The sequence below is a fragment of the Pteropus medius genome, unplaced genomic scaffold, assembly GCF_902729225.1.
Source record: "Pteropus medius unplaced genomic scaffold, Ma_sr-lr_union100, whole genome shotgun sequence".
NCBI lineage: Eukaryota > Metazoa > Chordata > Mammalia > Chiroptera > Pteropodidae > Pteropus > Pteropus medius.
In genome coordinates this window covers 5,349,949-5,362,176 of record NW_024342467.1, presented here as the reverse complement: position 1 = coordinate 5,362,176, position 12,228 = coordinate 5,349,949, and the positions used below count along the sequence as shown (strand labels likewise).

General features: G+C 32.5%; 1 protein-coding gene across 2 annotated transcripts in view; it reads left to right on the top strand.

Annotated features, from left to right (window-relative positions):
• Window positions 1-12,228, top strand: part of AGMO (alkylglycerol monooxygenase) — a 287,513-nt gene that overhangs the window by 198,994 nt on the left and 76,291 nt on the right. The window contains exon 13 of one of the 2 annotated variants that reach the window (XM_039862436.1): window positions 3,839-5,404. The exons of the other annotated variant lie outside the window; for it this stretch is intronic. Coding sequence (XP_039718370.1) covers window positions 3,839-3,904 — 66 coding nt within the window. The 3' untranslated portion in view covers window positions 3,905-5,404. Of the gene's footprint in view, window positions 1-3,838; window positions 5,405-12,228 lie in introns of those variants that run through there. 2 annotated transcript variants of the gene reach the window in all.

The following is a 12,228-nucleotide window of genomic DNA, read 5'->3' as shown; positions in this document are numbered from 1 at the left end:
TATAAGAATATATCCCATTCGGAAAACTTTGGTGCCAGATGTGTTTAGAATCTCGTATATTTTAGAGTTTTAAAAAGATGCATGTACTGTGTATTATGAAACACCCCTAGGGTGTCTGTGGCAGCACCCTTGTTCCAACAATAAATATTTTTGAAGCAGATTTTATAGCAAAAAAAATTATAGCAAATTTGCCCTAAATTATCTAGAAATAGCTTTCTGTCAATTCCAACTAGGTTCTATAGCCAAATGAATAAAGAAAAAAAGTTGGATTTCAGAGCTTTTAAATTTCAGAATTGCAGCAGAAAAAATTGTAAAATTGTACCAAAGAATCTTAAGAGTTGTCTCTACCTCTCTCTCTTTTTCCAGGACAGTGGCTTGAATTAAATGGGTGAGTGGATTTATAGTAAGAGAGTTTCAGATAATTTGCTATTTCAGATAATTACCATAACATTTAACTTCTCATTTAAAATACAAGTCATCCAACATTTAAATTTTAATTGTTTTTAAAGACTAAAAACCTAGCTGTATAACCTAAATGTAACATATATTTGACAATTATGTTAAACACAGTAGTTTCCTTAACTTGATTTTTCTAATCAGAAAGGGAAAATTTTTATGTTTTTTTTTTAATATGAAGATTTTTATTTTATTTTATTTTATTATTAGTTTCAAGTACACGGTACATTGGTTAGACACTTATATAGTTCATAAAATGATCCCCCTAATTGCTCTTTCTCTCCTCTGGTTCTCCATCTAGCCATTATGAAGATTGCTTTTTCAAGCTCATTTATATCCATACACTTAATAGGACATATATAATACTCTGTGACATCTATCATCTCATTTAGTAATGGTTGTCAGTTCATTTCCCAGTAAAGACAAGGAAAACTAGAATGTTGAGCTATTTTGAAAATCTAACCATTTTGGAAGTAAATTCTAAGTTTAATTTTAATGCCCCTTTATTTTCCAATTATGAAAATGCAGTGTGAACTTTTTAATGCAATATGGAGAGTTGAGAGATTTTAAGTCCTCTGTTTCTTTTCATAAACTTAACCATAATTTATTTATAATATTTAGAAGCAAAATCTCTAATTGGTTATGGAACTAGTATGAGAAGCCTTGAGAAAGAATCAAGATACTAAATTTTTCATGTAGAGAGGTGACTATGTTTTAGTTTCTCTCTAGTTACTTTGAGGGTTTTTGCATTTGATTTTCTGCAGTTTCACAAGAATATATCTAGTTTTAGATTTATTTTAATTTACTTGCTTAAGATTCTTTGAGTTTTTTGAAATTATAAATTGGTGAATTTCATCAATTTGGGAAATTCTTACCTTTAGTTTTTTGAAATACTGCTTCTGCCTCATATTCTCCATCTTCTCATTCTGACACTCTAAACATATTTAAACACTTTATTATTGTATCCTTTTACAGTTCCTTTTTTCACCTCACAACTCCACTTCTGCCCTCAATCTCCCGGGTTTCATTCTGGATTTTTTTTTTAGATCTACATTCTACTTCACTTGATTTTGCTTCATCTATGTCTAATTTTCTCCAAAGCAAGACCACTGAATTTTTAACTTTGTTCTTGTATTTTTCATTTCTATGCTATCTAGGTAGTTCTTTTTCATATTTTTTATATAACTTTAACATTTTCTGCCCCCCAAACTAAAGCTTGACATACATATCCTTAAAATAGTAAAGATATACATCTATCATCTATGTCAAATAATTCCAATATCTTTGAGTGCCTATGAGTCTGTTCTGTTGTCTATCATTTCTCACTCATGGAGTCTTATCTCCTTAGGTTTCTGGTGATCTTTGAATATGTGAAAGATATTAAGTTTAAAGTTTAATTTTAGAAATTAGCTTGAGTCCTAGGAAAATGTTACTTCACACCAAAGGGGATTTAAATTACCGTTGCCACAGTCCCTAACAATTCAGAGAACCTTAGTTTAAACTTCAGGCAAGGAGATTTTCTACCTATGACTCAAAACAAAGCTTAAGGGTATATGAAATATGGCTAATTTGGTTTACTCCCTGAATACTAAGATTCATCCCTTTGGGGCCCTAGCTCAAATTCAATGTTGATTCACCAGGGTAACTCTTTTAGAATACCCCAGACTTTGATTTTGTTCCCCCAGCCTCTTCCACTTGGTAAATTCTGTGAGGATAAAAGAGTCGTGAATGTTAGACTCCCTTCTCTGAATTTTATTCTCTCCCATTTCTTGCTCTGGTAATTCTATACTAGCATTCAATGATTTCCCTAAAACAAAACAAAACAAACAAACAAAAAAAACGAGGTACAATTTTAAGACTTTATCATTTCTTTGATTTGTCTATAATAAAGAATAAAATCCTTTCTGAATCCCTTCCAATGAAAATTACTCAATGGTGGTGTCCATTAAATACTAGCATTGTCTTACTGGGTAGCAAATTCTCTTCTACTACTTGCTATGCCAGATATTTTAATCAAATCACTTCTGACTTTGTGTTTGAGAATTAATGAATGAATTGAAGTCTTCTGGGATATTTTATGGTACCGTTAGCAGCTTTAATAATAATGTGTTCATGTTCACTCCAATCAAGTTTATAAGAGGATTTAACAGGTGTTTAAAATGGTAAGAAAGTTTAGACCAACCAATGATTTAGGAAAGTTCTCATATTACAAGATGATATTGTACCCAATAACTTGAGTAGGATTTGAACCTCTTTGTTTATCCCCACTCCTGACTTAATAATGAAAAACTGGATTACTTTATTATGATTTATTCTAGTCTGCATTTATTTTTATGTCTCAACACTAAATAGAAGTCTCTGGTTTCACCTAGACACCTGACAATGATCAGGTTATGGTTGGTTAAATAAGCTTTAACAGTGTCTTGGGATTATGGAATTGACTACTTTTCAGGATCATAACTTCATACCTTATATATGTTACATTGCTACAGTTCTAATAAAAAATAATCTTAAAGGACAAACATTCAAGTTAATATTGATCCTCAATATATTAGACTTTAATTCATGTTAAACAATGACACAAAATTTACTAAAATGAAAGTCAAATTACTATTTTGAGAGTCAGAGTCACAAGGAAGACTCACTTGACTGGCAGAGGAAAACAGTTGTAAACGAGGTTTTTTTGTTTTTGTTTTTGTTTTTTTGAAATACTTGCAGTTTAATAACAATGCCATATGTGGATGCATTTCATTTTCCTAGTGTCCATCCTGCCAGTTATAGAAAGCAAAAAACTAAAAATTCTCTTTATATGAAGGGTATTTTGATTTACTACCAGGAAATTGGAATACCATTGACATCCAGTGAATTATGCCATATACATAGTGTCCAAAATAATAAAATAATTTAAGCGACACATAGTCAATAAACCTGTAGAGTGGGCCGATTTATTCATTTATACAGAAATCTACTTTGAAACTGCTCTTCTTGGATATTCAGCTAAAAATTGCTAACAAAGTTGAAGGGTAAATATGCACATTAGCCTATTAAAGGCTTCAACATGTCTTATAAAACAAATGTTTATTGAATTCCCCTTTACCTAGTTATCTCACTAATGACACTTTTTTATTTTTATCTTATTTGCTGGGAAAGGCTAAAATCTTATGCCCAGCTTTTAGATCCTGATTGGGCCACATAACAATGAATCTTGAGCCTGGAATATTTCTTTATCAAGACAAATAGAATCCACACAGCCTTATCACTTTGAGTGGGAATATCTTTCTCTATTTCAGACTTATCACTTTGAGTGGGAATATCTTTCTCTATTTCAGACTCAGCGAGTACTCCTTTGTGCTACTTAAGCATATGTGTCTGTGCCCCTCAGGTACACCCTCAGCTTTCAAAATTTCAGACTCCAGGGAGAAGCAAAGGTCCTTCTGCTATAGCGTGAGAAGAGTGTGCTAAGCCAGTTGCCCTACTTTGACTGTCAAGAGGATCCACTAACCATGGGGGATCTGAAGTACACTATTGGAGATAATCTTGCTCTGTCTCTTCTCTTTGTGAGTAAAAGCATTGTTCCATTCAGGGCTTGAATGTGTTGTGCTTTCCTTGGGAGACTCCTATGTCAAGATACAATGGACAGCAGTGTTTGGACCTTTATTCCTGGTGGGTGGCATTGTGATGATCTTTGCTATCCTCCATGGTGTTGGGGTCCTTCCCTGGTATTGGTAACATGCATGATGTTCTTCTATTGGACAATGTTACTTCTTATAATATCTCTCAAGATTAATGCTTCTGGAACATCATTTAGAAATTGTTTTTCTAGATAATTGAAGTTTCAGAGACTAGAGAGGTCTTGGGTTTTTTGACATTTACTAAACTGCTTGATATTGTGAAATTGACCTACAATTAAGAAATTTATGAAAAATGATGTGATGATCTTTTTACTCTATTTATTCTATGGTTATGGTTGAGGACATTGTTCATTATGGTCCTCTTTATAAAGGAGACTTTTTATCTGATCTCAGTAGCAAGTATAGTTATGCAACTTGATGGACTCATATCTTTCTTATGTACATCGATGTCTATTAATTTTGTAACTAGATCTTATTTTCCTATTTGTGTCACTTGCTAAATAACTCAGAGTCAAATATGCCTGGAATATCCACATTTTGCTTTTCTCTTCATTTTTACTTCAATTATATTTTGAAAGATTTGCTTCATATATTAGTTTTATATTGCTGCCATAACAAACGCCACAAATTTAGTGGCTTAAAACAACACAGATTTATTATTTCATAGCTCTGTGTGTCAAAAGTCTGGGTTGGCTAAGCTGGTTTCTCTGATCTAAGTTTCACAAGGGTAAAATCAAGGTGTCAGTTTGTTGAGTTCTTTTTAGGAGGCTCTAGGAAAAATTTACTCTAAGGTCCTTCAAGTGGTTCACAAAACCCAGAACCTTGTGGTCATAGGACTGATTTTCCCATTTCCTCACTGGCTGTCAGTGAGGGGCTGCTGTTATTTCCAAGAGCACACTCTCTAATCCCAGAAAGCAATGACATATCAAATGACATATCATCTCAGAACAAGCAATGACATATCAAATTCTTCTGATGGTTGGAATCTCTCTGATTTCCTCTTCTGCCACATCTTTTTCTATCTTTTTGCCTCTAGCCAAAGAAATGTCCGTGTTTTTAAAGGCTCATGTGATTAGGTTTGGTCCACCTGGTAATTCAAAATGATCTTCCTATCTTCAGGTTTATAACCTTAATTACATCTGCACAATCCCTTTTGGCATATAAGGTAATGTACTCACAGGTTCCAGGGATTAGGGTGTGCATAGCTTTAAGGGGTCATTACCTGACCTACCACACTTGATAAATTTTTATATTTGTTATTTGATATATCATAAGTAAAATTTGAAAAATAAACCTAGGAAAAATTAATTAGATGATGTTCCAATGAACTGAAAAAAAAAAAAACAAACCATTTAATCTAGATGTGAGGAGAATTTTGTTAAATCTTTGAAGGATAAAATTTGATTTAAAGTACTATGTTGTTTTCATTTTTTAATTTTAGAGTTAGATATATAAAATCAGCATTTATAAATGTTAAGCAAACATATTTACCAGGTTTTATTTTTTTGCCTACTTTTCTCAGTTACTGAACAAAATAAATTTCTGACTATGAATTATATTATTATATTACTATAACGTTATGTTGCTTCTCCTTTTCTTCCTCCTTTGTTTTTGAGTTCATAAAGTGGTTGCTTTATTGCATCAACTTTGTGTTTACCAGAACCTTAAATCCTTTAACTCTCTATCTCAGCACATGTGCTAATGAAAATTACTTGTCCTTTTCAGGAAGCCTCGTTGTTCACAACATGTAAGGTTTCTGAGACCTTTTCTGACAAAAGCAAGATATATCTGGGCTAAAATGCTTACTAGTTTTAGAATATTTGACTACTATAGAAACTTACTGTCTTGTTTTCTCATGTGCAAAAAAGTTTAATTATAGTTATCTCACAGGACTATGTGTAGTAACTAAATTATTTAGCACTATGTCTGGAATATCATTAATAGAAAGTCAAAGAGGGAGAATTTATTTTTATTAAGCCTATTAATACAGGGGATCAGTGAGAAATACACTTATATTGCCATGAAAGATGGCAAATCATAGAAAAGTTTTCTCTGTCCACCTAATTTTTTTTATTTTTTAGCTCCAGAAGACATTGATTGTGGTTATGTTACATAGTAGCGAATGTTCATATAGACATTTCTACATATTTACAGTCTCCTTTTCTGTATTCTTTCTGCATTTCTGACCTATTTCAGATCACTTTTCTTCTGACAAAGTTCATTCTTTAGAATTTCCTTCAATGAGTGTTGGCTCGTAGTGAACTCTTTTGAAGGAAACCTGCCTTTTATTCTTCCCCTACCCTGGCAACTTTAAATATTTCCTTTTTGTCTTTAACGTTTTGTAGTTTTACTGTGATGTATCTAGGCTTAGCTTTCTTTTTATTTATCATGCTTGGGATTCATCTGGTTTCTTGCAGCCATGAGAGAGTGTTTTATATCAGTCCTGGAAAATCCTCAGCCTTTTACTTTTCAAATAGTGCTTCTACCCAATTCTCTCTTTCTTTCCTTTTGGAACTCTGATTAAATGTTTGTTAGACCTTCTCACTTTATCTTCCATGTCTCTTAAGTTCTCTCTCTCTCTCTTTCTCTCTCTTTCTGGTTTTTAATATTTTTATCTGTTTATTTTCCTCCCAGAGCTTTATTTGGATAAAATTTCCCTAACAGTGCATGAATCTTCTCTTCACATGTGTCTAATCTGACACTAAAATCTGATGTTAAACCCATTCATTTAGTTTACACATTTCATTAAATTTTTTTATTACCAGAAACTTTGTTTTCTTTAAAAAATTCCTTTATAGTTTCTTATTTCTTGCAAAATTTTTCAAATATATATTGTGTTTCTTTAAATATGACAAAAGGAGTTATTTTAGAATATATATATATTACATATGATAATTTTAACAAATCAGTTTCAACTTTCTACTATTTGTGTTTCTTCTCAATCAAGATGCTTTGTTTTCTCATGAACTTGATTATTTTTATTATTTGTTGGTCACTGACTTTAAATATTATGTTTAGTAATTCATTAAGGCCTAAAATGAGGGTAAATTCCTCCAGAGGGAATGTGTGTTTGCTTTGGCCAGGCAGCTGGAGGTTCGAACATACAAGTTATTTGGTCCACCTAAGTGATATAAACTTGGCTGCAATTTGAACAAATGTTGGCTTGTGATTGCAACTTTGGGGGAACATTTTTTCCCCACCTCTGCTCAGGTCATAAGCAACTTTATCTCTAGTAGCCTGATGTTAACATGGTAGATAGGATCTAGTAGCCTGATGTTAACATGGTAGACAGATTAATGAATGTATGTGTGTGCGGGGGGTGGGGGAAGGGGTTCTGCTAGATTCCCTGCATGGTTCCCAGATTTTCATTCGTTTTCCCCTTCACACAGGTGAGGATGTCAAAAACTAAGTCACATTTGATAGAACACAGATGTCCTCAGCCCAAAGCTAGTTATCATACTCTGTGAGTTTGCATTTTCCCTTGGATTTTTGGCTCTGTAATTCTCTTGTGAACACTTCAGTGCTTTTAAAAAATTACATGTATATATAACTTTTAAAAGCACTAACATTTTTGTTTTCATTTTTACTACCAATATTGTTTAATCCTTTGTGGTACACAGAATGATGGCCCCCTAAATACGTCCCTGTTCTAAATCCCAGAACCTGTGACTATGTTGGGTTACATGGCAAGGAGATATTAATGTTGCAGATGAAATTAATGTTTGCTAATCATCTGATGGGGACATTATCCTGAATTGTTTGGGTGGGCCTAGTGTGATCACAAGCTTTTTTTTTTAAGTAAAAGAGGGAGAACGGAGAGTCAGAGTGAAGTGATGTGAGAAGCACTCAGCTGGTTGTTACTGGCTTCAAAGATGGAAGAGGGCCTTGAGCCAAAGAATGTGGGCAGTCTCTAGAAGCTGGAAAAAGCAAGGAAATGGATTCTCCCTGAGAGCCTCCAGAAAGGAAGGCAGCGCTGCCAACAAGCTTTATTGTAGAACAGTGAGACCCATTTCAGACCTCTGACCTCCAGAAGAGTAAAATAGTTAATTTATGTTCATTTTAAGCTACTAGAATTGTGGCGATTTATAACAACAGCAGTAGGAAAAATAGGAAAATAATATATTCTCTCTTATGAAAAATAGAAGTTCTCATCGCCTTATAAAGAGTATAGTTAAATATTAAAAATATGAAAATAATAGTGCTATCTCCACTGTTCTGATTACTTTACACATTTAATTTTATTTATAAATTATAATAGCAAAATAATATGATACTACAGAGAGCAAGGGCTTTTTTGTCTGATCCAATTTGTTTTAATAATAGTGATTGATGCTCCCTACCTTAAATCCTGATTGATTTGAAGCTAAAAGGCAAAAGTATTCCAAATGGTTACCAAATATGCTTATTTCTGGCAAAGTGATAGAAACTGAAATTTTAACTGACTCCCTTCCTCCGAAGTTATAGCTAAGAATGGAATGGAAATTTTTGCTAAAAATATTATCTTGACATTTTTAGCAAATAAAAACTTAAATAACCACAGCTTTGATCATTTACTACATGTGAGTTTTTGTGAGAGGTTTTACAATTGTTTAAATAACATTACTGAATCAAATTATTCTTTAAATTAAAACCAAACTTGATCTATTTAAAGTGTGCCAAGTTACTCAGCCTTACTGCTATGTGTTTGTTCATAGCAGCTGCTAATCCCAAAAGGACTGGCACGGACCATGTGAGGAGCCAGTGGATAGGATCTATGACAAACAGTGATGAGCAAAGATTTCCTTCCAGATAGTATATGATATATATTTTATCATAAAATTTATATGCAGCTGAGGAATATAGATGGCATATAGTGTTAATTCAGAAACCTACAAAGGTGGAATTGTGAGAATTAGATCTCACTTAAGCTGATCCTGGAGTCAGTATAATTTTCAATGGTAATGATGTTTGTTAAGCAGAATGATGATCATTAATTGAGGGACCACAGTCAAGTTGTTAGTCCTTCTTGGCTTTATTCATATTATCTCTAAGAGGATAAGGAAAAAATATAGTAAGTTCTAAGGTTCCTCTCTCTCTAACATTCTGACTGTTTTAGAGAGGATGTACATGCACAAAAACACATATATATGCACAAATATCATTATTATTTTATATATAATATAGTAATAAATAAGGACATTTCTATAACATTCTGAATATGTCTTTTAAGATAAAAGTCAGTAAAAACAACTGATTTACATTGGCTAAATGAGTTCTTATGTTGAGGGAGAGATGGAAAAGGTACATCTCATTATGGCTAGGGCAATAAACTTTAAAGCTTCCTTAGTTTTCTCTAACCCATAAAGTTTATTTTATAACTCTTTTGATACAGTTGAAGATCATCACTATTACAGAGCAATGTTTAGAAGGTATGAAGTGTTTCCCCTCTGCTGATCATCTTTTACTGGTACCTACTCAAAAATTTGGAGATGTCCTCCTATGGAAAAAATGTTGGCCCTACTCATCTCGCCTGTCTGTAAAACAGCTCAGTAAGGATAAGGATGATTCTTCATAATGTGTGCCTGTAGTTGCAATTAACGAGTTGCCCCAAAGGACTTTTAGCAGGGCTTGTCTTTCTATAATAGGCCATGTCTCTTTTATACTGAGTATTTGGTAAATAACTGCTTAAAAGGATTGTTGCTGTGGGACTATTGTTTGATGTGGCTGTTTTAACTAGTGATTTCGATCCAATACTTGAGATAATTGAATGTATAGCGAAGTTGCATGATATTAAGAAACAATAAGCTTGGTGAAGGGGAATAAGAGGTACAAATTTCCTTTTATAAAATCAATTAGTCATGGGGATGTAATGTACAGCATAGGCAATATATTCAATAATATAGTACGGTGTCAGAATTTTTGAAATTAATATGATATTGTATAATAACTATATTTTAATAGAAAAGAAGAAAAAGAAATAGTAAGCTTCTAAGCCAATCACTCATTTGATCAACTACAAGTCAATTATATTGAAATCAAAGTTAAATTGAATTAAACATCAATTTTGCCATACACTGAAAGACTTTGGGTAAATTTCTTAAATATTATGAAATTTTACAAAATGTAGAGAAGATTACCTGCTTCAAAGCGTTAAGTGAAATCCTTTGTAAACTGTGAAGCATATCATATTAGTTGTTATATTCTCATTATATGTAATCTAATAATCTGATTATCAACAGACACAGGAATATCAAAGGACTTTACTTAGCAGAGAAGTAGTCATGTGATTTTATTTATTTAACATGTTGACCTGCTATTTTGAAAGCTCTGATGAAAATGAATTGAAAGGTATAAACTTTGTCCTCAAGAAGCTTATAGTAAATCGATACATGCAAATGAGAAAATAGTTACTGTGTATAGTGAACAACTCTGGTATAAACAGATGTGAAGTAGATGCAGGAGTAGAATAGAAGAAATATCCAATCTTGCCCAGTAATTCAGAAAGCTTCTTAAATAAGGTAAACTTGATCAAAGTTTTAAATTAAACAGCAGAAGTTGAGGAGAGGGACATATTTTTAAATAGGAAGAAAAGCATATGCAAAGTTATGGCAAGTTTTCTATACTCAGGAAGGAACAAACAGATTGGAGTGGCGCATGAGTGGAAATGAAAGAGATACGATTAGTAAGAGATACACATACAAGATGAGCAGAATCTACCCCACTCTGTAGTTATAGGAAGAACTGAAATTCTTTAAATAGTGAAGTGACATGAACAGATTTATTCCTTTGGAAGAATTTTCTGGGAGCTTGTGGGTAATGGATGGAGAGCTAGAGAGAAGCAGTGAGAAAAAGGAGAAATAAGACTGGAGATGTGGAATCTTTTGGAGAAATTCTATGTATTTTGAAAGTAGGGATACATTTAAATTGGGAACAGTGGGATTAACTAGAGAGAGATTTAAGAGAAAATATTGAGCTCATTTTCTGATTCGTCAGAGCTGGGGAATAAATAAGGGAAAAGTCTCACAGAATCTGAAATTTCTGGATTAGTGAGCTCATACTCTCGCCGAGATAGGGACATGGTAAAGGTAAAGTTTTAAAGGAAGAGATATTAAGTGTATTTGTTGGCATCTTTATCCTGAGGTACCTGTGAAATACCTAAATTTCAATTGCAAGTCTGAAACTCAGAAAAATAGGTCAGACCTGGAGTTGTAGATTTGGTTATAAAGTGGTAATTGCAACCACCTGCATAAAAGCAGTCAACTTGGGGATTTTTTTTCAGTCTTGCTTTGATGCAATTATCTGATTAGTTAATTATAATGTCTCCATCCCATAGGCTTCCTAAGAACAAAAGCCTAATACACACGAATGATTAATTTTGAAGCAGCCACATTAGTTTTTAAGCGAGTATATTATGTTAGAGTTTAAAATGATTTATCCATCTAAGAAAAGAAGTTCTATATCAGCCACTGCCACTATCACTTTTAGATTAAGTATTTTGCATTATACTTATAAGTAAAGGTTTTTCACTTATTTTATCTCTATACCATGTGATGAAATTGTTGATTAAAAATTTCTTTAAAATAAATGGGTTTTGTTTAAAGGCAAGTCATGTCAAACAAGAATTCCCACATGGTAGGGTCTTAAATCAATTTGTTGTGATGAAATATAAATTATGTCTTTATCCATCACATAACTATTAAAGTTAAGTGACTAGAAAAGACATTAAGATAGTGTAGTATCTGGAACTCATCACCATTACTAGTAGATTTGTTTTATTAGTGATAGGAGAATTGTATAATTATAAATTTGAAATTATTATATTTTTCCATGTGGAGTAACTTCATCATTGTTTGATAGTTGAATATCTTTAAATGTAGACACTCATATGGCTTTTTAATAACAAAACTTCCCAAAATTTGATGTGCTTTTTGACTTTTACTTCTCATGACTGTAACATGCATTTAAAAATGGTGAACTATTTTAAATAAAGACTTCATTATCTTTGTTATATAAGAATTTGTATATTTCAAACTTATTTTAATATTTTATATGCCAAATATGTAAATTGTTTCCGCCTTAGCCCTTTCTAATGTGGCATAAACAGCATAATAAACTGGAAATCGTAGTTTTCAGACATACTATTTAGCCAATAAGAATTAAT